We start from the raw sequence: 25,371 nt of genomic DNA, 5'->3' as shown, positions 1-25,371 counted from the left end.
TGTTGTATGTTCTTTAATTGACAAGTTTAATGTATGCTGCTGATGAGGAAGCAATATTTGAAACACTTAGTACTATGCATTTTATGTTATTTGATTGGGGAGGGGTGGTAATCAAAAAAGAGAAATCAGAGTATCTGGTTTAGTCCCTTGAAAACTAAAATCTTCTCTCTGCTTTCTTAACCCATATAAATTATAGTCATTACTGTTACCAAGCAGCAACTAGTAGCTTTTAATTGCAGTTTGTACATCCCATAGAATAAACTGAAGATGAGTTCTTATCCACACTAGCAGTGGCCTTAGTGTGTAATCTTGGCAATTTAATCTTCTGTTATTATCTGTGAAATGATGATAAATATTGAAATAGTGTACAGAGGTGGGAAACATGCTATACTAAGTTAACGTAAATCCCAAAGAAGAACTGGCAAAAATATGTTAGTGACAGTGGCATAGTTTTTGAATCTTCCAAATCCTTTCGCCAAAATAGCAGAGCAACTAGGATAACACAACAACAACAAACCCATGGACAACATATACAAGAAAACTAAGTTTCAAGGTATCCCAATTGTTGTACTGCAGTATATTCTCACACTAATCACCCAGGGTTAGCATCAGACTGTACAAGTTAAGGGCACAGTCCCCAACAAGACTGCCCTTACTTCAGATGCCAGCCTCAAGTTTATGGGTCCCCAGGCTACCTGTACTTCTGACAAGCTGGCTACAAATTTGAGGGTTCCCTTGACCCCGTCAGATTCAGTCATTCACTAGAATGACTCATAGAACTCATGAAAACACTTTACTTAACAATTACAGTTTTATTATAAAGATAAAAATCATTACTAGTCAAATGAACAGACACACAGGACAAAGTCTGCAAGGGTCCTGAACATGGAGTCTCTATACCCTTTTCCCATAAAATCAGGGCACATCACCCTCCTGGCACATCGATGTCTTCACTAATCAGGAAGCTCTACCGAGCTTCTGTGTTCAGGGTTTTTACTGGGGTTGCATTACCTGGGCATGATTGATTGAATCATTGGCCTTGTGGTTGAACTCAGTCTTGGCCCCCTTCCCTGGAAATCAAGAGATTGGGCTGATAATCATATGACTCAAAGAGCCAACCCTCTTAATCCCTCGATTTGTCTTTCTGGCATGGCCAACCGCCATCCACTTAAACTCAGGTTTGATTCAAAGGGCTCGTGAATAACAAAGACACTCCTATCACTCAGAAAATTCCTAGGGTTTTAGAGTGTCCCTCCCAAGACCCAGGGTCAAAGGCCAGTCAAATTCTTTATTATACAATACCTGTGAACTCCAAAATGCGAGTGGGTAAGAGCAAATCAGCAGCAGCATCAAGACTGGCATGGTGTCAGTAAGTATGTGGTAAGAAGCAGAGGGAAGGCTCAGAGAACCTGAAAATCAAGTCACCAACAGGTACTCAGCTCTAAAGGAAGGAGGCTCTGCTAGGTGTAGAAAGTTCAGCAGACCAATATTAAAGCAGCTGAAACTAAGTGACTTTGTAGATTCCAGAAAGGTGAGATGGTGCTGGGTGGTCCAGGCCCTGTGAACTCTCAGACCAACTGAAACTACTTTGCAGAACAAAGCTGCTCACTGAGGAGAACTAGAACTACATGATAGACTAAGGAGACTGTAAAATATGTATTATATGTTATAAGGCTGACAGTGTAGCTAAACACAACACTAAAAATGGGAGAAGGGAGACGACAAAAGTAAAATAGAATATACTTGCTGATTATCCTATAGGTATTATCAGGAAATAAAGGGATATTACTTCAAACTAGATGTTTCGGGAGAGAGAAATGAGAAAGAATTTCAATATTGTATTTATAGTGGGGAACCAACAGACAGTATCTCAAAAAAGATATTAAGGACATAAGGACATTATATAAGGTATTTGCATCAAAATCATATTTTGAATAAAAATATAAGCTTTCCTAAGTACCAAAAGGTATAGGAAGAAAAGGAGAGGAGGACAATAAAATAGATCATATCACTAAAGATTAGATGTTTGATTTATATATGTATATGGCACAAAAATAAATATAACATAAAACAATGGCAGAACTAAGGTCAAACATCAATCATATCATTAAATGTAATGGATATAATTCATGTTTTATAAAAAGATTTTTTTGAAGTAAATTCCAATATTATGCAGAATATAAGAGGTACATCTAAAAGAAAGAGATTCAGAAAGGTTTAAAATAAAAGGACAATGAACACAAGCAATCATTTTTGGGTCAAAAAGACCCAAAATATCAATCAAAAATATCTAAATCTATGAATTCATAATAATACCTAAGAAAATAATAATATTGGTCACCTTTGGAGGATATTAGAGAACCAGCTCATTATTTTGAAAAATGGCAAGGAAAGAATCCAGCATTTATCCTGACTTTCCTATGTGAACTATTATTTAGGATAAACAAATAAATGAAGACGGGAAATTTCTCTTTACAGAAGTATTTCAGATAATAAATGCAGGAATTGTTGCATTAGAATATCACCACTTTATAGGAGCTAAGGAATCAGTGGATCACATTAGCTGCTGACATCACAAAAAGATAGCCAGATATTTATGTGTATCCTGGATGGAAGGACATAATACCACCTATGAAATAATCTTGTGAAAAAAAAATCAAATTTCAATGTGATTAAGCCTCTAGAAAAAGGTTTCTCAACCTCAACCCTATTAACATTTTGCACTGGCTAATTCTTTTGCGGGGTGGGAGGCTGTCCTTTGCATTGTAGAATGTTTAGCAGCATCCCTGGCCTCTACTTGCTAGATGCTAGTAGTATACCATCCTCCCCACCCTAGTTGTGGCAACCAAAAATGTCTCCAGACATTGCCAGATGTACCCTGGGGAGCAAACTTCCCCCCATTTCAGAACCACGGCTCTAAAACTACTAGTGTACAGGAAATACAGGAGACCGAAAAATATACAAAATGACACCATAGGGGTATAGTCAGCAAAATCTAGAATGTGAGGAACTATATAAAACAAATCATTTACTTCAGTGCTGTCCAATAGAAATATAATGCAAGCTATATATGTAGTTATAAACTTTCTAGTGACCAGACTTTAAAAAGTAAAAAGAAATAGGTGAAATTAATTACAATATTAATTCAGTATATTAAAATACTATTTCAACATGTGATCAGTATTGAAAAATAGAGACATTTTACATCTTTTTTTCATGCTAAGTCTTCAGAATACTGTATTTTATTCTTACAACACATCTCAATTCAGATGATAAATTTTAATCAGAAATATTTGATCCCTATTTTGATTTTATAAAACTTAACAGTTGAAAAAGTAAGTTCACATGCCCAAGTTATTCTAAACATTTTCTAATAAGTGAAGTCAGTATTGATTTTTAATTTTAAATTAATTTAAATGAAATAAAATTAAAAATTTAGTTTCTCAGTCACAGTAGCCACATTTTAAATGTTTAGTACCACATATGACTTGTGCTTACTTTATTGGACAGTATAATATCTAAGATAAAGGAAAAAAGGGAGAGGAACTTCCTATAGTTAAAATGGACTTATAAAACATGTTAGCCAGATACAATGTGTGGGCATTATTTTGATCCTGATTTAAACAAAGCAACTGTAAAAAAAAAAACAAATCAAAGAAATGGAAATTTGAATATTGACTCAATATTTGATAATATTAGAGTTTATTGACAATATTTTTAAGCTTGATAATGAGAATACAATGAACAACTTTATGGCAATAAACTTAAAAATTTAGATGAAATGGAAAACTTCCTTAAAAGATACAAACTACCAAAGGTCATTGAAAAAGAGATAGCCCTATATTTACAAAAGAGATGAAATTTGTAGTTAAAAACCTTCCCACAAAGAAAACTCCAGGGCCAGAGGCTTCACTGGTGAATTTTACCAAGCATTTAAAGGAAGAATTAGTACCAGTTCTACCCAAAGTCTTCAAAAGGTGAAGAGGAGGGGAATACTTCTTGACATGTTGTATGTGGCCAGCATTAACCCCATATCAAAACCAGACAAGGACAAGTAAGGAAACTACAGACCAAGATATCTCATGAACATAGGTGTAAAAATTCTTAATAAAATGTTAGCAAATCAAATCCAACGATATATAAAAGAGTAATACATCCTAACCAAGTAAGTTTATCCCAGAAATACGAGATTGATTTAACATTTGGAAATTTATCAGTGTAATTTACCATATGAACAACTAAAGAAAAACCAAGTGATCATTTCAATATATACAGAAAAAGCATTTGACAAAAATCCAGCATCCTTTTATGATAAAAAACTGCATCTAGACGGAGCCAGCCTGATAGCGTAGTGGTTAAGTTGGCACGCTTGGCTTCAGTGGCCCAGGGCTCGCAGGTTGGGATCCCAGATGCAGACCTACGCACCACTCATCAAGCCATGCTGTGGCCGCATCCCACATACAAAGTGGAGGAAGATGGGCACAGATGTTAGCTCAGGGCCAATCTTCCACAGCAGAAAGGGGAAAGATTGGCAACGTGTTAGTTAGTTCAGGGCCATTCTCCCTCACCAAGGAAAAAAAACCTACATCTAGGAATAGAGGGAAACTTCATCCACCTGATAAAGGGCATGTGCCGAAAACCAACAGCTCGTATCATACTCAGTGGGGAAAGACTGAAAGCTTTCCCCTGATGATTCGAAACAAGGAAATGCTCACTCTCACCAGTTCTATTCCACATTGTACTGGAGGCTCTAGCCAGTGCAATAAGGCAAGAAAAGGCTTTCAGATTGAAAAGGAAGAAGAAACTTATCTTTTTCAGACAAACATGATCATTTCTATGGAAAATCTAAAGGAACCTACAAAAATGCTACTGGAGCTATCGGTGAATTTAGCAAGGTTGCAGGATACAAGTTCAATATACAAAACTCCGTTGTGACTCCATCAGTTAGCAATGAACAATTGGAAATTCATATTTAAAAACAATACTGTGTACAACAGCATCAAAAATATGAAATAGGGATAAATTTATAAGACCTGTACACTGGAAACCACAAAACTTTACTGAAAGAAATTAAGATGAGACTTAAGTAAATGGAGAGATTGATTATGTTCATGGAGCAAAGATAGCAGGATTTGTTAAAATGTCAATTCTTCCCCAAATCTATAGATTCAATAAAATTCCCAGCAGGGTTTTTAGTTTTTAGAAATTGATTAGCTTATTCTAAAATGCAATGGAGTTGGAAGAACTTTGAAAAAGAGCAAATTGGATGACTCACAATACCTAATTTTAAGACTTATTATAATAAGCTACAATAATGAAGACATCATTGTATTGGTGTAGAATTAGACATACATGGATCAGTGGAACAGAATAGAGAATCCAGAAATAGATTCACGCGTATACAATCGTTTTTTGGCAAAGATTCCAAGGCAATTCAATGGAGAAAGAATAGTCTGCCATATTTGTTACTGTTTTTTATTTATTGCTTTGTTCTTTGGTCCAGTCTAACAAGTAGTGCCGAGACTAGTGGATAGTCATATTCAAAAAATGAACCACAATCCTTACCTCATATACAATTAAATGGGTCATAGACTTAAATGTAAGAACTAAAGCTATAAAACTTCTTGGAGAAAGTCTAGTGACCTTGGTTTTGGCAAAATAAAATAAATAGAACACAAAAAGCATGAATTATAAGGGAAAAGAAATCAGAAGTTGTACTTAATCAAAATTATAAACTTTTACTCTTCAATAGAAAACTCTTAAGAAAAGGCAGGCTACAAACTGGGAGAATATATTTGCGGAACGTACACCAGGCAGAGGACATGTATCTAAGTGAAGGGCTATTACTGTGGACCAAATCTAGCCTAAGGTCTGTTTATGTAAAGTCCCTGCAAGCTACGAAGAGTTTTTGCATTTTTAAAGGGTTAAGAAAGAAGAAGCAGCATATGTGACAGACTGAATGTGGCCCTCAAAACCTAAAATTTTTACTTACTGGCCTTGTATAGAAAAAGTTTGCTGACCTCTGATGGATACTATAAAAAGAACTCTTAAGACTATCAATACAAAGAAGACAAACAACCCAGTCGAAAAATGGGCAAAAGATTTAAACATACTCTTCATTAAAGAAAGTATACAGATAGCAAATAAGCCCTTGAAAAGATGCCCAATCTTATTATTTAGTAGGGAAATGTGAATTAAAGCTATAATGAGCTACCACCACAGACCCACTAGAATGACCATACCACAGTGATGGTAAGGATATAAAGCAACTGGAACTCACATACGTTACTGGTAAAGATTTTAAGTGAATAACTACTTTGGAAAACCATTTGAGATATTTTTAAATGTTAAACATATACCTACCATATTATCCAGCCATTCATCTCCTAGTATACCTAAGAGAAATGAAAGTGTATGTCCACGCAACAGTGGTACACAAATGTGTAGCAACTTTCTTTGTAATAGCTAAAAACTGGAAACAAATGTCTAGCAACAGTTAAATGGGTAAATAAATTATGGTATAGCCACACAATGGAATAATAGCCATAAAAAGGAATGAATTACTGATATACACAACATGATGACTCTCAGTTATGCTGAGTGAAAGAAGCCAGACCAAAAAACTATGTGATTCCATTTATATGAAATTCTACAAAATGCAGAATGCCTAGTGACAGAAATAAGTCAGTGGTTGCCTAGGGAGGGTATGGTGGGTTGGATTACAGAGGGGTACAGAGCTTTTGAAGGTGATAGGTATGTTCATTATCTTGGTGATGATGGTTTCACTGGTGTATATATTTGTCAAAACTCATCAAATTGTACACTTTAAATATGTGCAATTTATTCATCAGTTACACTTCAGAGCTGAAAAAACTGAAAAAAACATTAGGATTTTATCATTTTTTTCACTGAAGTCTTTTTTCCAACATTTTCAGGTATGAAATTCTAAACATATATAAGAATAGAAAGAGTAACATAACATCCATGTGTCCACTATCCCTGTTTAACAAATGTAACACTGTGGCATATTTGTTGCAGATTTTTAAAACTTTTCATGTATTCAGAGTCCCCTTGTACCCTTCCCCATCTGTTCTTCTACTTCCCCAGTCTACTACTCTCTGGCAGTGGTTGATACGTGATTCACTTTACATTTAACTTTTCAGAAACATACCTGTTGTATAAAAGTGAACTATAGTAATATCTTTTTGTGGAAAGAGTCCTTAGAGGATAGGTTTTAGGAAATATAGGACTACAGAGATGAATGGAAAGATTAAATCAGAGTAGAATAGCAGCTTCATTATTCTGAAGCCAGCTTCTTCAAACTCTGGCTTCCTGGAAAAGCTTATGGCTAGAAGAAATTGGAAAAAACAAGAATGTTACTAGCAGATAAGCATCTTAGAGTATGCCAGTACAGCTACACCTACCCACAGGGAGCTGAAGGTCAGGTTTGATATGCTAGGATTGATTAGTTCACTATGAGCAAAAGCCAGAGGCTTGGAAGATGGGAAAGTTCCTTCCTTCTCCCCTCCCCACCAAAAAGAAGGGGGGGAGCGAGGAAGGCAGTAGGAGTAGCAGTAGTCGTTCTAAATATGTAGAAGTGATCAAGCAGAAAGAAACCAAAGATAGTACGCAAACTGAGGGGGAAGGGAGAGCTGGATGTGGAACTAGCTACCAAAGGAGAGCTTCATCAGTGTTTATTTCATGGGAGTGTAGGGGAGTCATCTGCTCATCATGTGTTTTATTGGTAAATAATTGCAGAGCCCGTGAACCTGGTTGTTTGGTATAGGAAATGGTATTATAGAAGAGATTTTGTGAACAAATTGACCCATCCCACAGATACTATATGGAGCTTTAAGTCCAGTCACATAATACAATGTTTGATCTTGGTGCCTGAAGTTTTATTTTTGAATTAAGTGTTAATGAGAACTTAAGAAAATTATGGGTTTGTGTCATGTTTACAGAAGTATCATGAAATCATGATGGCTTTGGAGTAAGCACTCTCCCAAACTTCAGCTCATTCTTGACATAGTGAGAGATGCTCTTCCAACAGCTTAGTTCACATAGATGTATTAAGATTAGGCAAACCAACAGAGCATTCTCTTATCCATTTTGTTAGTAGTACCAGAAATATTAATATTTTGAGTTGAGCTGACTACTCTGGATAATAGGAAAGTTCTTGGGAGTAGGTTTTGTTTTCAATCTTTTGAGTCACTAATTTTTTACGAAGACGGCCACATTATACTGACTAGAGAAATAATCTCTGATTAGCTACTTGTCCCTCTAGATTTTGTTACCTGGAAATAATACCGACTCGGTTCTCAGCCTCCTAACACGCACACACACACACACGCACACCCCGTGACAGTTTTTCCATACTACTCTTTGTTGATGGTATCCCTGACTTTATTTTGCATTTCCTTAGCAGTATTTTGCACCATTCTGTTTCCCTTTTTCATGTTGATCTGAAAGTTATTAAATGCTTTTTATTTATAATTGTTTTACCAACCCTTTTGTAAGGTTCTTTTATTTCTTGCACTGTGTACTTGATATATATTTGTTGTTGACTGACCACAGTCAGTAACCACACATTCTAAATAGTCAAGAATGATGAGTGAAAGAATATATAGTAGAGTAGGTGTATGGTAGTTCACTTTCTCTTTTATTTGCTCTCTTTCTTCTCATGTTTGCTGTCATTTACCCATACTTGCTCTTATCTATTCTTCTTGCTGTCCTACTTCATTTGAAACAGAGAAATCCTGTGTGTGTGTGTGTGTGTGTGTGCGCTTGTCCCTTTGAACACAGGGCAGGTTGCACTAAGGAACCGTTACTACCACTTCAGGTTTTGTCCTTTACCCTGATCATGAAAACAAGTTCACAAAAGAAGATTGACACAAAATGTCATGGGGTTGTATCCATGAGGGAAGTTAGGGATAGCTAACCACCGTGGAGTTTGATACTTCCTCAAGTTGTTGGAAGGCAAAAGAGGGCAACAGGGTTCCAGACCTACACAGCATCACCAGAGAAAGGCAAATAGTTGTGGCCTGTTTGGTAATTATGTCACTACCTTCTGGAATATTTTTAGGACAAGTTAGTAAGCTGACTGCATGTGAATCCAGATGTGGAGGTGGACATATAGATATATTTACCTGTTACTTGGTTTTTGACCTTGGGCAGGTTTCCTAACCACTCCAAGCCTATTATCTTCAGTCATAGGTCTTATGATATCCCTAACTTGCAAGGATATTGTGATATTGAATTTAATAATATACATATCAAGATGCTTACTGTCCTGCCTAGCATGAAGCCAGTGTTTCCTTAAAAAATATAGATTTACATCAGGATTAATATTAGTTATAAGAATTGGAAATTGTTAAATTTGTTTATCCTAGTACTAAATTTAGAAATTCTGTGCTTTCATTTAATATTCTCTCCTCTACATACCTGCTCACCGCTCTCCCACAAAAAAGAACTGAATTTCAGAGGAGACCTTTTTTTTTTTACTTAAAGGAGATATATATATTTTGGGGGGAAAAATCGTTTAACAAGTAAGTAGTATTATTGCCATTACTTCATTATTTACTATTAGATTGGAATAGAACTTTGTATCTTATATATTAAAAAGTCAGTTAAGACCACTGATTTCTAAATTTCAAATTTGACAAAATTTCAAGTTAACATTTTAACAAAAGGATGACAAAATACTTTTCATATTTCTAAAATATGTATTCTGTCTGATATGTACTAAAACTTATAATTGACATTTGAATTTGAAATCAGTTACGTTGGAATGAAATGTAATGCTTGTATATGTATTGAAGGAAAATTGAGGAAGAAATGTTTTAATTTACAACTAGTGTTTTAGTAAAAGTTCTTGCTACCTAGAACTTAGCTTAATTCCTTTCATACAGAAAATGGTTTTCATTTTTTTACTCATTTTAATAAATTGTTAAATACAATACTGTGTTAAATAATTTTATGTGCAGTATGCTATTTAATAACAAATTTTGTGAACAGTTCTGATTTCTTCCACTAGAGGGCCCTCTTAGAGAAGCTTTTCCTTGTTTAATGTCAAAGTATTTCTATACACCTTTAATGACAACTGAACTTTCTCAAAAAGAATTTTAGAGAAAAGATAATACTTACTAATTTCTTTCAGAATGTATATCTACAAAGTAATCTTTTCTGAGATGTTGGTGGAGGATATTTTGTAAATTGGTCCTTTTCTCCCCTTATATCTTCAACAGAGGAAATGTTTCTATTGTCTTACCTGTTAAAGGCTAGACTCTAAGCAGAAATGTAAATAAAGCCTTTTTTACTAGCCTGGCTTTACAACATTATCTTATAGAATTGTATATTCCCTTTCTTTCCACTCGTCACCCCCACCCCCCCTAAAAAAGCTCAGCAAGAATTGTGGTTTCAGAGTGGTGGGGGGAAGCAGGTGCTATGTGAAGAGGTATGTCACAAACGTGTGTATAGAAAGAACATTTTCTTTGATAAGGATTTTATTAGACATATGCCACCAACTGGAAGGAAACTATTCAATGAGGTTTTGTCCTTCTAAGCCCAGAGCCCCAAGTATTTAACTCAATATTTGTTGGGTTGATACTCAGCAAGTGTTCTAATACTTCATTATAGCAAGGTCCAGAGGAATAGGAAGCAGGAATAGAAGACTTAGGAGTGTTAGTTTCTATCCAGCTGTCCCGTGTTGTACATTTGCCTGAGTATGACGGGCCCTAGCAAGCAGAGTAAGGGTGACTGGGAGTCTTTAACACTTGCTTTCATTTCTCTCAGGGTGTAGGGACTGAGGAATTCGTTCAAGAAGACCGTAGTACTAAGTGATAAGTATAAGGGCTTGCTTGTATTTTAAGTTCAGTCTAATACATTATCCTTTTACTTTTCATAACTCTTGCCTTAGTTTGGTGTGTTTGCTATCAAACTTGTATGCATAAAAATCACCTGAGGACCTTGTTAATAATACAGATATCCAGGCCTCAGCCCCAGAGGTCTCAAATGTATAGATCTGGCATGTGGTTGGGCATCAGTACTGATTTAAGAATCCTCACTACCCCCCCAACCAGGTATTTTTCTGTGCAGACTGAAGTTTGAGGTTTAATGGAAAGAGCAAGCTAGACCTATTTTCTTTCTCAGGAACTTGCTCACCTGCTAGTTCCATAACCTTGAGCAAGTTTCTTAATATCTCTGAGCGACAACTGAAAAAGGAGATAATACATTTCTTTAGGATCATAATGATGATTTGATTAATTAACATATGGGATAGTGGTTATAACAGTGCTTGGCCCACAGAAGGCGTTCCATGACGCCCTCCTTATCACACGTGGAACTTTTGCCATCTGGCTTCTGCCCACCTTGCCGCTTAGATCTTTTATGTCCTTCCCTCTCCTCCAACCATGTTAGGTTTCTTGTTCCCTAAATAAGCGGGTCTGTGAGGCTTCCATGCCTTCACATTTGTAATCACCTATTCTGGGAATGCCTTCTGCTGCCTCCTCTTTAGTAGTTTCTTACTTGTCCTTTAAGACCATTCACTTGTCATAGCTTCTGTGGCCACTCACTCACCTTCCTGCATCCTCTGCCCCCACCACACACGTACTCTCTTTGCTTTACTCTGTCTAGTCCTCGTGCACTGAGAGGCATCATGCTATAATGAAAAGCGCATGAGCAGGCCCAGATATGAATACTGACAGCCTCCAACTAAATGTGTGAGCTTGGACAAGTTGCTTTAATTCCTCCAACCCTTTTTTTTTATGTGCAAAATGAGGATAATATTACTGTACAATGTTGTGAGAAATAGGAAATAATGTGTATGAAGCACCTAGCACATAGCTAGGTAAATAGTAGCTGTTTGTTTTATAATAATGATTTTATATATCTTTCTCCTTATTCACCTTTCTATACTCAATGCATAATAAGATACATTTAATAGGTTCTCTGTAATTATTTGGTGAAAGAGTGAATGGGTCCATGAATAAATGATAACCAACTGATAGTTTGGAAAACTATCAAACACTATTTAAAGGTTCTACTTATATTTGAGTGCTGAATTTTCTGATAGGAAGCCTACCTACTGTGTATTTCAAATTTTGTTAGAGTATAATTATATATCGCTAAGATAAACTGTTGCAGAAAAAGGCAATTAAATTTAGATTTTAGAGCTTTTATGGACCAGAGAAATGCCATATTATTAATGTGCAGATATAAAGTTTAAGTTCAAATTTGACCTTCACAGTAAAAAAAAAGTCATGTTTTGAAACATGGTTTTGAGATGATTTTCTTATCACAATCAAAATTCAGTAATTTATTTGATAATGTGGTGGTTTAATAAAATAGCCCTCTGATTTAACAGTAAACATACAAATTTTCAAAATATTTCTTTTTCTTGTAATAGCAACATTTCATTGAGTTGGATGAAAATAGACAGAGATTATTGCAGAAATGCAAAGAACTTATGAAGAGAGCTAGGCAAGTATGTAACCTGGGTGCAGAGCAGACCGTTCCTCAAGAATATCAGACAGTAAGTATAAAAAGTATATAATGCTATAAGTTAGTGTATTTAACACATTATTTTTAAGCTTAAAGTGTGTTAGACATTGTAATGGGCCATGAAAGACATGATATTCCATAAAACCTATGGGATTTTTTTTCCCATTTTTAAACTGAGTGTGTATGTACAGTAATTTTGCTTAATGGGTTTTCTCTACTATACTCAGACTTGGGCACCAATCAGTCTTTGCCCAATACTCAAGTTATTCAAACATGGGTGTCATCTTGCAGAATCATTAGTACTATAACATTTATTCTTCCAATGAAAGGCTTTTTTCCCCAGGCTACTTTTAAGGGATAGGGTCAAGAGATGGGGTGTAGTTTTTCATGGAAATACAGCACCAGTAATTGTTATATAAGAAACAGTAAATAGAGGTGATATTTAGGAAAAAAAGGCAAAATGAAAATGTTTTCCTGGAAATTAGGGTGTTTATTTAGGGAGCTGAATCTTTCAGGCTAACATCTGTTGGTAAGGAAAGGAGAAAAGAGCCTTTCCTTCTTTCCATTATGTTTTCTATGCTGACATATCTTCGCTTAGTAAGATGAGGAGATGCTACCCTTTTGTCCAAGTTCCACCATTAGTTATATAGCCCTGTGACCCTCACCTTTATCTGACAAGTAGGGATAATACCTTGCCCAACATACCTACTCACTCAGAATAATGTCAAAATAAAATAAGAAAATGAATAGAAAATGAATTTTTAAATATCTGGTATTTCTATAGCTTTTTTTTATCTTAATTTGAAATGTTATGTCAATAGATAATGAAATGTCTACTAAAGATATAAACAGAGGGCCGGCCCCGTGGCTCAGTGGTTAAGTGCGTGCACTCCGCTGCTGGCGGCCCGGGTTTGGATCCCGGGCACGCAGCGATGCACCGCTTCTCCGGCCGTGCTGAGGCCGCGTCCCACATACAGCAACTAGAAGGATGTGCAGCTGTGACATACAACTATCTACTGAGGCTTGGGGTGGGGGTAGATATAAATAGAACTGGGGAAAAAAACTAATTTGGATTATAATTTTCAAATCCTTAAGGATTTTACTCTATGGTATCAGGCACAGAAACCACAGAGAATGGATCTGATTGTTTGGGTACATAGTAGGGATTTAGAAGATGTTTGTAAGATAAATTGAGGAGCTGGTATTTCTAAAAATATACTAGAACTTCCCCCAAATACATTGTGTTATAATAAAATAAGTAAATATTAGTACAGTGTCTATCCTTGATAAGTTGTACTGTTTTTGAAAGGAACAAAGAAGATAATTCATATATTCATTAAAAATGTATTGATTACCTGCTATATATCAGGCATTGAACAAGACAGATATATTTCCTTCTCTACTGAAATTTATATTCTAGTCTGGAGGGTGGGGCAGACAAAAAACAAATCAAAAAGCAAGTAGATAATGTCTGGGGCCGGCCCGGTGGCACAAGCGGTTAAGTGTGTGCGCTCTGCTGCGGCGGCCCAGGGTTCGCCAGTTCAGATCCCAGGCGTGCACCAACGCACTGCTTGGCAAGCCATGCTGTGGCGGCGTCCCGTATAAAGTGGAGGAAGATGGGCATGGATGTTAGCCCAGGGCCAGTCTTCCTCAGAAAAGAAAGAAGAGGATTGGCAGATGTTAGCACAGGGCTGATCTCCTCTCACACACACACACACACACAAAAGCAAGTAGATAATGTCAGATAGCAGGAGGTACTAAGAAGAAAAATAAAACGAGGTAAGAGGATAGAGTGTCAGGGAAGCCCCCTTTGAGAAGATACTATTTTAGGTAAGTCCTGAATGAAGGGAGGAAATCAGTCAAGTGAAGATTTGAGGGGAAAGTATTCCAGGCAGAGAAAACAGCTCATATAGAGCACTTGAGGCAGAAGTTTGTTTGGCATGTTTCAGAATAGAAGGAATCTCAGTGGGGCTGAAAAATTATAATCCAAGCAGAAAGGCAGGCAGAAGGCAGATCATGTAGGGCCTTATAGACCATAGAAGGAGTTGGAGTTGTATTTTGAGACGAAATCCATTGAAGGACTTTAAACAGAGGAGTGATGTGACTAACTTCAGCTTATAAAAGAGCACTCTAACTGCTCTGTAGACAATAAAGTAGGGGTACAAGGATGGAAGCAAGGGGACCATTGAGAAGATTATTGCTCTGGACCAGGCAAGAGGTGATAGTGGCACAGATTAGGGTGGAAGCGCTGGAGAGAGAGAATTTTTAAGATTTGAGGTGTCTTTTAATGACAGAGCCAGCAGGACATGCTAATGGATTTGAGGTGAAGGGTAAGAGAACCCCTAAATTTTGCTGTTTACCGAGATGGAGAAGATTGGAGGACAAACAGGTTTGTTCAAATTGGTGAGGAAGGTGGGTGAAATGAAGATTTCTGTTTCACTATCTTAAATTTGAGATGGCTGTTAGAGAGTCAAGTAAGTGTTGGGCACGTGAATTCAAAGCTCAGTGGACAAGTCAGATTCAGCAAAATATACTTAAATATCTGAAGGTCTGTAGAAGTTGATTTGCCTTCTAAAAGGTTAAAAAAAAGACATAAGATGAAGAGATTAATGTAATGTGTCAGGATCTTTTTCTGAGTTTCAAGATTTGTTTTGTACCTTGTACTATATGAACTTTGCAGGTTGTGCTGGCAAGACAATGTACTGCTTGCCTCCCCTCTTCGGAAAGTATCTGTTTTGTCTCTATGGCATGGACTCAGAAGATAGTCTGTGGTGAAATTCCACCGTCAAAGTAATTGGATTCTTAGGATGCTTTTGTAGTTCTTCATAAGTGCAGTATAAAGTTCTAACTTCTTGCTCTCTTTCAATGCCCCACATATTCTGGACCCATTCTACCAATTCAGCAAGTACCCACCATTCCAAATGGACACAACTCCTCACCCCCCATGGTATGCAGTGCTCATTCTTTTTTCCAAGCTCCTGTCTCCCCTCTGCCTTGCTTTTCCCTAGCCATTTGCTTTAAGGTCCAGAGATGAATTCTAGGCTTCTGAATCCTCTTAACTCTCTTGTAGCTCCTGTAGCATGAACTGATCCTTCCATTCTTTAAATTCCATAGCCTATGTGATATGTACTGCTTGTTTTATTACTCACCATCAATACACTGCCTTAAGGTGTTATCCAGTGTTATTAAGTGTATACGTTTTGTTTTCTTTTAAAGTGTAAGCTTTTTGAAGGCGAAAAACCCTGTTTATAACTCCTTTGATTCCTTGTTGTGTGCTAGCATGCTGTTGAACACATAGTAGTTACTTAGCGTAATATTTTTCTTTTAACTATTTAATTGAACTGTTTTCATGGTACTATCTATAATGATGGACAATTTTTTTCTTCTTCAGGCTTTCCAAGATCTTCCAAATACATTGGATGAAATTGATGCTTTATTAACTGAAGAAAGATCAAGAGCTTCTTGCTTCACAGGACTGAATCCTACAGTATGCTTCTTTCCCTATTGCTTACTGCAGCCACCACCCTCCCCATGCAGACACACACACATGCGTGCACACAGTTCCCTCCAGTACTTGCCTCCCACTCTGTACTAGAGCTCTTGGTAATAATAAGCTAGACAGCAGGAACAATGTGCTTTAAATGCCAGATTCTGAATCTATTAGAATTTTAAATAGATTCTTCCTAAGGAACACAGTGTTCCGTGCCTTTTCTTTATAAAAAGAATAGTTGGGCAACCTGAAATATTGCAATGTCTATTTTTTTCGAGGATAAAAAGTGGCATTTTTCTATATGTTATAAGAACATAAATTAATTGCCTACAAACAATACAACACAGTTGGCATTTTCAGTTAATGTTTTAATTATGCAAAACTTCCTGTGATTTTATCCTTTGGTAGATTTATCTTAAAGAAATATTTTTTTCCCTGCCAGGTCGTTGAGGAATACACAAAAAGAGAAGAAGAAATAGAGCAATTAACCGAGGAACTAAAGATAAAGAAAGTTGAACTGGATAAATATAGGGAAAGCATTTCACAGGTAATTGTTTAATTTTTACCCTTTCTTTTTGTCACATGCTTACCATTAATCATACGAGAATGTAGAATAATGCAAAATGAAATGATAAGCCTCTAAGAAAAAATGCAATATATGTTCTCCTGACCAGATTGATATTGATATTAAATTTGTTTTATGTAAAGTTTTGTATCACAATGTAATAACACTTCTTTTAAATTGTGTTTTTATATTACCTTTATTTGCAGGTAAAAGAAAGGTGGCTTAATCCTCTAAAAGAGCTGGTAGAAAAAATTAATGAAAAATTCAGCAATTTTTTTAGTTCTATGCAGTGTGCTGGTGAAGTTGATCTCCATACAGAAAATGAGGTAAAATTGCATTTTAAATGTTTCCTGGTAAACTGAAAGTACATGTAAATTGTTTATTTACTCTAAAGTTATATTTGTGAAAATTTTGCTTACTAAAAAAGTGTTCAAAGGAAGGAAAAGACCACCTATGGGATTCCATCAGGGTCACCTTTTTTTTTTTCCCTTTGGTGATATTTGAGATTAGTGACTAATACTTTACTAACTCTTTTTATAGCCATTCTAAGTAATGGTTACTCAGCTGTGATGAGCAAATGCATTGCTTTATAAATCTGCCACTATCCAAGTTAGAAGAGTCATAAACAAATTGGCAAACGTAACTGATACCAGTGGTTTCCTTTTGATCAAGAATTTGAGAGTTCACAAGAATGGAAGTTTGCTACTAATTTCTTGAGCTATAAGTCCATGCATTGCAGTTGTGGGTAAAATAAAATTTCCATTAAGAAATGTGTAGAAAGATGAACTGGAATTTGCTTTAAAATAATCGGTAAAGAGGAGTGGGTGGAGTTATAGATGAAACAAGATTGGTCACGTATTGATCCGAGTTGACTAGTTGATGATACATGAAGCTTATTTTAGTGTTCTAATTTTGTGTATGTTGAAATTTTTCTCTAAGTTTTTTTTAAGTAAGAAAGAAATGAAGATAATAAAAAATCCTTTTCCTTCACAGCTCAGCAATTATACGTTTTTGCATTTTAGCTTGAATGCAGTTTTGCATGTATGTTACACACATAAATATAAAAGCAAGGTAGCACCTTTTTCTCCCCTTAAGAACTTTGCCCCATGACTTCTTCATCTGCTTAGTGTGAGACATACAGATAGCAAACATCATTTCATTGTTAAGTTCTAGTAAGATATTAGACCCTGCCGTGGTAATTGTCACCTCCACAGTCTTTGGGCTTGTTAGAATTGAGACGTATTGTAGTAACAAATCTAATTTACAATATACTTTCCATGTGTCAGGCACTATGCAAGCTTTTTTTTTTTTTTTTTTGGTGAAGAAGATTGGCATCTGTGCCAGCTCTATTTTGTATATAGGATGCTGGCACAGCATGGCTTGACGAGCTGTGTGTAGGTCCGCACCTGCGATCTGAACCCACAAACCCCAGGCTGCGGAAGCGGAGCGCTCGAACTTACCCACTACGCCACCAGGCTGGCCCCGAAAGCACTTTTAAGTTGGTTATCTTGTTTAATCCTCACAACCATTCTATAAAGCAGGTACTTTTATTGACCCTATTTTACAAATAAACTGAAACAAAGTATTTAAGAACCAGTTCCTGTCTGCAAGCTTTAGGGGTCTCGAAGGATCTATTTAGATAAAGCTAATATTAGTAAATTTTAAGTTCTTTACTCTTATAAATGATTTGTTCAGTCTATTTTCAACTAATAGTATGAAATTACCAGAGAAAACTGTCACCTTTTGTCATCTTTTTACATGTTTTATAGGAAGACTATGATAAGTATGGAATTCGAATTAGAGTCAAATTTCGCAGTAGTACTCAACTTCATGAACTAACTCCTCATCATCAAAGTGGAGGCGAAAGAAGTGTTTCTACCATGTTATACTTGATGGCACTTCAGGAGCTTAATAGATGTCCATTCAGAGTGGTCGACGAAATCAATCAGGTATAGTGCCTGTTCTTTTACTTGGATTTTATTGTATCTTGTAATAGATTTAAATGTAATCATTATTATTGTCATTGTTTAGGGAATGGACCCAATCAATGAACGAAGAGTATTTGAAATGGTTGTAAATACTGCTTGTAAAGAAAACACATCTCAGTACTTCTTTATTACACCAAAGGTAAGTACTAAGTAACCTAAAAATGCTCATGTACTCAGAAGTCCCCTGTGGCTTAATCATGTAGCAGATTTTGGCCCAATATGTAAATATGAGAAGGAACACTCCCAAAAAAGGAACTAAAAAGATTACAGTAATATTTATATTACTAAAGGGGCCAAGTTCCAGTGACATACTTAATCAGAAACCTCATTATCAGAGGAAGAAATGTAGGAGGCATAGCATTATGTTCTAGAACCGAGATTTCCTTCCTGCTTTTGGCACATAGTTCTCCTCTAGAGAAGCTCCTCTTGCAGCACTAAAAGATGACAGAAGAATACGAACCTGGGAACTGCGGCTGTCTCCATTTCCCCAGGAAGGCCTGTCTAGGCATACTCGGCCTTCTTTATTTACCACTGCCACTGCCCTGGCCCAGGAGACGTCATAAATATCCCAACATCTTCTATTCACAGAGTAACTTTGATAAAAACAGAATTATCTTTATGGAGAATTTTCCATAAACTAGAACCATTGCAATGGGAAATTTTCTTTTGTTACATTTTGTGCTGTGGGTAAATTATAAAACTGATTACTCAAAGATGTGTTTTATTAATGTAATCAGTTTAAAAAGAAAAAAACTTAAGTATTTATGAAAAATTTCATTGGAGAACCCATCTCAAATTCAGATTTTTACTAAATAGTACAATCTGTCTTCTTTTTCTAGCAGATACTCTATGGAATAGCCAGATCTGTTAATTACCCTACTGTTTACCAAACACCTTGGCCTATAAGCCAGACCTCCCTGTTACACACTTTTCAGCCTACCGGTCTGTCACAGTGCCTGACCATAGAAGCTGCTTGAGAAGTGTTTGTGGATAAATGAGTGCAAGTATCTGTCCTAGGAAAATTCTGGAGGACACTCTTTCTCCAGGGTCGACCTAAGAAGTTATATGATCCCATTTGGCCTGTGAATGTAGAGGGCTCCCAAGGCATGTTGATTACTTAGGCCAGCCAGGCTTCAGGTGTGCTAATTCAGGTAAGGATCACAGTCTGGCAGGTATTGAGTTGTTTGAGAACTTTATAAGAGTCTCATTAATATTACAAATAAAATAATATATTTGACTGTACACATGTAAGTTTGGAATCTGCTTCCTAATGTACAGCATTATATGACAGTTTGCTTTAACACTTACAGCTCCTGCAAAATCTTCCTTATTCTGAAAAGATGACGGTATTGTTTGTCTACAATGGTCCTCATATGCTGGAACCAAATAGATGGAATTTAAAGGCTTTCCAAAGGCGGCGGCGCCGAATTACATTCACTCAACCTTCTCAATAAAAGTAAAGGGCAAGAACTTTGGTATTTTTCTGTTAAATCCTGTTTATAAGTACAGCTCAACTGAATAAAAGGAGATTCAATAAGGCTAAAAGATCAGTTATTTTTGGAAACCTGCTGTTAAATACAAATGGGTTGATGAGTGGAAACCATAATAACTTCTTTCTGTGGAACATCATCTCGTAGTAAAAATTAAGTCTTCTTCAGTCGATGTCGAACCTGAGTCCTTAGCATTCTGACAGCGTGTCATTGGTTCCCACGTTAGAAAGTATTTACTATTTCAAATCAAAGGTACTGTGGAAGGGTTCTCAATCACAAGAAATTTAGGTGACATGGTAACCCTGGGCTTTAATCACAGAGTGACTTTAATTACTTTTAGAGTCTAAAGATGACTCCATAGCTTACATCATAGTTTTCTCCCAGTGTTATATTTAATTTTTAAAAATTGATATGGAAATGTCTAGTCTAATGTATAGTAATTTATGACAAATCTATTCATTTCTTCCTATTAAAAAAGATTACCTTATCTCCACTAGGAAATGGAATTTTATGGGCCTTTAAAAAATTTTATGAAACTTAATACTATAATTGTATTGGTATCTCAAAGGAAAAAAAAGTACTGAGGTTCAAAACTGGTAGCAGGACTTCTTTGAATGCCACAAGGTGGCCACTAAATGATGGAAAATGCAACCAAAAGATTGACAGAGAATAAAATCAAGTGACAAGGATTTTTAAAGAATAACCTTGTAAAGTGTGTGGTTTTTTTTTTTATTAATTTAAAGTCAATTGTATTTTACATCTTAAATTTCTAAAAGCATTTTTATAATTATTTTTAGTGAGATTTTTCTTAAGATTTCATATACTGGTTTCTACGATTTATATTTGAAATTTCTCAGTGTTAATGTAAAGAGTGAGAGAAAGCATTGATTTGTTTAAAACCATAATGTTTCTAGAACCTAAGCTTATAGGTCCTTCTGTAGAGTGTTGATCCTATCCCATTATCTTAGAAAATTTAGTTTTAACTGTTTTCTTTTAGCATGAAAGAATTAGATGAGAAAATCATTTGTTTATCTCTGAGTTATACTAATTAACAGTGCCAAAACAAATTCTATTCTTTTAAAAAATAAATCTTGTAAGATAATGGACTAGTCCAAGGACATGTCTTTGAACAGTGGATTCGATCTGTGCTGGTAAAGACAAAATTATTTTTTGACTTGGTAGTTTGAATAAATTGAAGAATTGCATTCAGTTTGGGTTTTGTATATTCTTAAATAGCCACTGAAATTTATATTCGTATTAGGTCAAAAAATAATGAACCATAAGTTTATCTCCTCTCACTTGGACATTTTCTCTCCAAGGTATTTTCTTCTTCTCTTAAAAGAGTATTTTTTTCCTTGATAAAAATTTTGAAAGAAAGAGCCTTCTCCTCTTAAACTAAGTGTAATGCATGTACTATGAAAATATTTTAAAATAATTTTACTAGTGTGAACTCATGTAAACATTGAAAAACTTGGTATCGTTAGTAAATGGTTGTTGTTACCAGATTTTTTTGTTGTTTAGTACTTTGTTCTCCACCAAAATGCATTTACTAATATGTGCTTGTAGTGTAGTTTGTTTATTGTCTCAGTTTGTGCTGGTCATCTTCTTTCTGAAAAATGAATATCAATGTGAAAAAGAAGCTTGAAGATTAGGTGTGTTTGAAAATAAAATGCTCAGTAACATTTCAGTTTACACATGCCAACAATTATTCCATAACTTGTTTATAAACATTTTTATTTCTCTACTGGACAAAGTTAGTATTTGGTTTTACATTGAATTTTGAGCTGTGAAGGATAAATTATGTATCATTTTAACATAGTAATAAAAGAATAATAAGTCTAGCACATTGTAGTCTCAGCCACTTAAAACTTTATATATTTTCTGCAAAAATTGATTTTTAATTACATATAAATTGTAAAAACCAAGTAAAAGTCTGATTTGATGAGTAAAATATTTAAAACCTTAAGGTGACAAGCAAGTGTTGTTAATGACAAAATCTTCATTGATTTGCCTAAGGAGAGAATCTCTATTAAAGGGTTTTTAGTGTTCAAAGTAGAAGGAAAGATTTCTTGCTGCTTTCTAATTGTCTTTTGGACATGTGCTTATTTTCTTTGGAGTATGAATCTTTAGTGTGTGAAAAACGTAATTTTGTCCTGTTATTGTGTGTGTCTTCATGTGTGTGTAATTGAAAAAACTCTTTGTGGGAAATGCTCCTTTGTTGGTAATAAATGCATATTTTCATATTCTTTTGGTGTGTTATTGTAAGTGAGAACTGTTTTTATACTTAGAACCTTCTTAAGAGTCATTTTTGTTTTCGGATTTACTGAAAAACAAGTCTCTTGACTGCCTAAATTTACAGAACAGTGTTTGGCAGTCTGTCCGTGTTCAAAAGAATAGAAAATTTAGTCCCTTGTCTGCCTGCCGGGAAATTACAGTCTATAAACACAATAAAAAAATGCAATAAACACAAGAAAAAGGGTTTAAACCATCTAAAGAAGCCAAGTTACAACGCAAGTATAAATATTTTTACGTTAAAACCCTAGATTTGCTAAAAACGCTCCCAATAGCCAATTTTTGTCTTATTTCTTACATTAAACTACTATCTAAAGTAACTTTTTAAAATGTACTCTTGAGTCAGGCCAACTTGGTAGTTTGCTTGCAGACAAGTTACTTCACTCAGTTTCCTCTTGGGTGAAGTAAGGATAATACCTAATTCACAGAGTTGCTGAGAGGATCTAATGAGATTAGCAGCTTAGTAGGGCACCTAACTTCATGGTAGGCACTTTATAAATGTTTTCTTCTCCTATTTCTTTTTCCTCCACTTTTATTGAGATCTCATATTTTATATCTTGAAAAAGATAATGTACTATGTATTTTATACATCAAGGCCTGATAATTCTCTTCTAAGTAAAGGTAATGTAGAGATTTTTATTCTGTCTTATTGATAGCATCAATTGATCAAAGGATGTAGATGCCTATAGGCTTTGAATGAGCCTTAAGCAATACAGATAAAATTATTTTCATACATCTTCTTACCTTCATGAAATTTGAATATCTTAGCCAGAGGAGCTGCCTTAAAGGTACTTATACCAATCTATCTCATTACTGTATAGTCACACCATGTATTTTGGAAAACTTATAATTAATACAGTTTGCACATTTGGGAGTTTGACTCTGTTGACATTTTGGACTTATTTTTTATTCCTAATGGAGAAGTTGGAGGTAGGGGATTTGTTTTTAATGTTGAGATATAACTGTTCACTCATTGCTCCAAAACAAGTTATTGGAGATTGGATACTTTTTTTTAAAACCACATTTGTTTAACCCCATAGAGAAAGAGCAGGGCTACTCTGCTTAGCTTCATTCTAAGAACTGTGCTGAAGGGGACTCGGTGAAGCCGAGAGTGGCCTAAAAACAACTCGGGCTCTGTGGGCTCTGGCTTCATCTGAGAGGCTGGAACACAGGTTGGCTGTTTTCAGGCAGTTGGGAAACATGAAAGACGTGCTCCTTCCACAAACATTACATTACCTTTCTGACCACGCTTTAGTTAGTCAGTTTCCATTTTGCCTCTCGGGAGCATGCTTACACACTCTTGGCATTCAGCTCATGTGTTTAGAGTGGAGGCCAAGGGGACGAGGGTGCCAGGGAGTTAATCATTGCTGCCAAATACTCAATAAGGAGTGGACTGAAATTGAATCATTTCAGTATAAGGAAAGATTTGGGGCAAACTGTCCACTGAATGTTAGGATAGCATGATGAATTTTAAATTCTTTTCATATATTTAAAATCTTAATTTAGTCCCAGAGGTCGCTGTGACATGTTGCCTTCTTTACCTTCAAATATTAGATGTTAGACTTGGAAAGGATCTTCCAAGTGGCCTAGGTCATCCTCTTCTTTTCAGTCATAAATCATGAAAAGGAATCATTTGAGTGATTCAGGCTAACACTGATAAGCCTAAATAAATTATTTTGTGAACTAGATGCTATAATTTGTTTATAAGCTGTATTACACTTTTGAAATGTTGTAATATGTATTATTATACACAACCCTGTACTGTAGATGAAGAAGCAGGAGCTTAGCAAGGTTATGACTTGTTTAAGCTCTTACTATTGGTAAATGGCAGAGGTGGGGCTAAAAAACCAGGTTTAACGTTTTCCAGAATACCATGCTGCCTTTTTATCAAGATACCTTGCCTTTTGAATTGTTGGAGCTATACCATAAACAGTTCCTGGTTATGTAATTAACTTCCTTGTGGGTAAGATACTGCTTATCCAATATGCCTCTGAATTCGAGTACAAGTTAACTTGTGCTGTAACAAAAACCCAAATTTAGCTTATACAAGATAGAAGTTTATTCCTCTCTTAACAGAGCATAGGCAGTCTGGGACTCTTCACCCAACTCCTGTTTTGTTGCTCTGCCATCCTCAAGAACCTGTGGGTTCCTTCTCCTGGTCCAAGATGGCTGCTTTAGCTCTTGCCAACATGTCTATATCCAAAGGATCAAGGAGGAAGAAAGGGACAAGGGCAAGATATGACCATTCCTTTTAAGAGCATGATCTGCTAGAGGCACAAATTATTTTTGCTTTTGACTGGAACTTAGTCACATGGCCTGGAAGAGAGACTTGAATATATGTCATCTTGAGCTATGTGGCTATGTACTTAGACTCCAGCTGCTCTGTGACTCAAGAAGAGGAGGCTGAACATGGGACAAGCAGGAGTCTCTGCCAGAGACCCAAAGAGAACTGATTGTCCTATGGCCTATTGGCAATGTTTTCAGAGAAAAGACTTGGTAGGTTCCCCATCACATTCATAAAAATCCAGAGATATCACAGCCTTCAAGATTCCTACATATCCCTCATCTACAATACATCCCTAAGCCACTGTGCCGTTCTCTTGCCCTGTTTTTCCCTCATAGTATTTACCACTACGTATCATTATATATTTTGTTTTGACAGTGATTTGAGCATATTGATTCTGTTATTATTCGTGTATTTAATCCTTATTTACATGTACTGTGAGCAAAGCACTACCACATAGTTTGAGGAATAAAAAACGTGGCCTGCCTATGGTTCCACTCTCAAGAAACTTAGTCTAGGATGAGGATTCTGGTTCAAGATGGTGGCATAAGATCTTGAACTCACCTCCTCCCGTGTTCACACTGAGTCTACAGCTACATGTGGAATAATTTCCTCTTTAAAAAACGTCAAGCCTGGCTGAGTGATGACTACCCGTAGGGCAAAGGAGAAGAAAAGCACATCAGAGGGTAGGAGAGGCTGGGACACAACCTTACCATAACCCCCCCCCCCCCCCCCCCCGCCAGTGTGGTGACTCATAATCAGGA

At 36.0% G+C, this 25,371-nt stretch overlaps 1 protein-coding gene across 5 annotated transcripts in view; it reads left to right on the top strand.

The window, feature by feature from the left end:
- SMC5 (structural maintenance of chromosomes 5) overlaps window positions 1-22,277 on the top strand; it is a 77,260-nt gene extending 54,983 nt beyond the window's left edge. For 2 of the 5 annotated variants that reach the window (XM_004440630.3, XM_087444506.1), the window contains 8 exons: window positions 12,404-12,529; window positions 15,401-15,445; window positions 15,890-15,985; window positions 16,431-16,535; window positions 16,760-16,879; window positions 18,323-18,502; window positions 18,585-18,680; window positions 19,852-22,277. In XM_004440630.3, coding sequence (XP_004440687.1) covers window positions 12,404-12,529; window positions 15,401-15,445; window positions 15,890-15,985; window positions 16,431-16,535; window positions 16,760-16,879; window positions 18,323-18,502; window positions 18,585-18,680; window positions 19,852-19,995 — 912 coding nt within the window. In that variant the 3' untranslated portion in view covers window positions 19,996-22,277. Of the gene's footprint in view, window positions 1-12,403; window positions 12,530-15,400; window positions 15,446-15,889; window positions 15,986-16,430; window positions 16,536-16,759; window positions 16,880-18,322; window positions 18,503-18,584; window positions 18,681-19,380; window positions 19,693-19,851 lie in introns of all 5 variants that reach the window. The other 3 variants (XR_015555425.1, XR_015555424.1, XM_014795432.2) reach the window with 3 other exon arrangements.
- Window positions 22,278-25,371: the final 3,094 nt, after the last annotated feature.

Source organism: Ceratotherium simum, chromosome 20, assembly GCF_057802395.1.
Source record: "Ceratotherium simum simum isolate JZ-2026a chromosome 20, ASM5780239v1, whole genome shotgun sequence".
Classification (NCBI taxonomy): Eukaryota; Metazoa; Chordata; class Mammalia; order Perissodactyla; family Rhinocerotidae; genus Ceratotherium; species Ceratotherium simum.
Note: the sequence above shows the minus strand (reverse complement) of the source record. Positions and strands in the feature narration are given on the sequence as shown.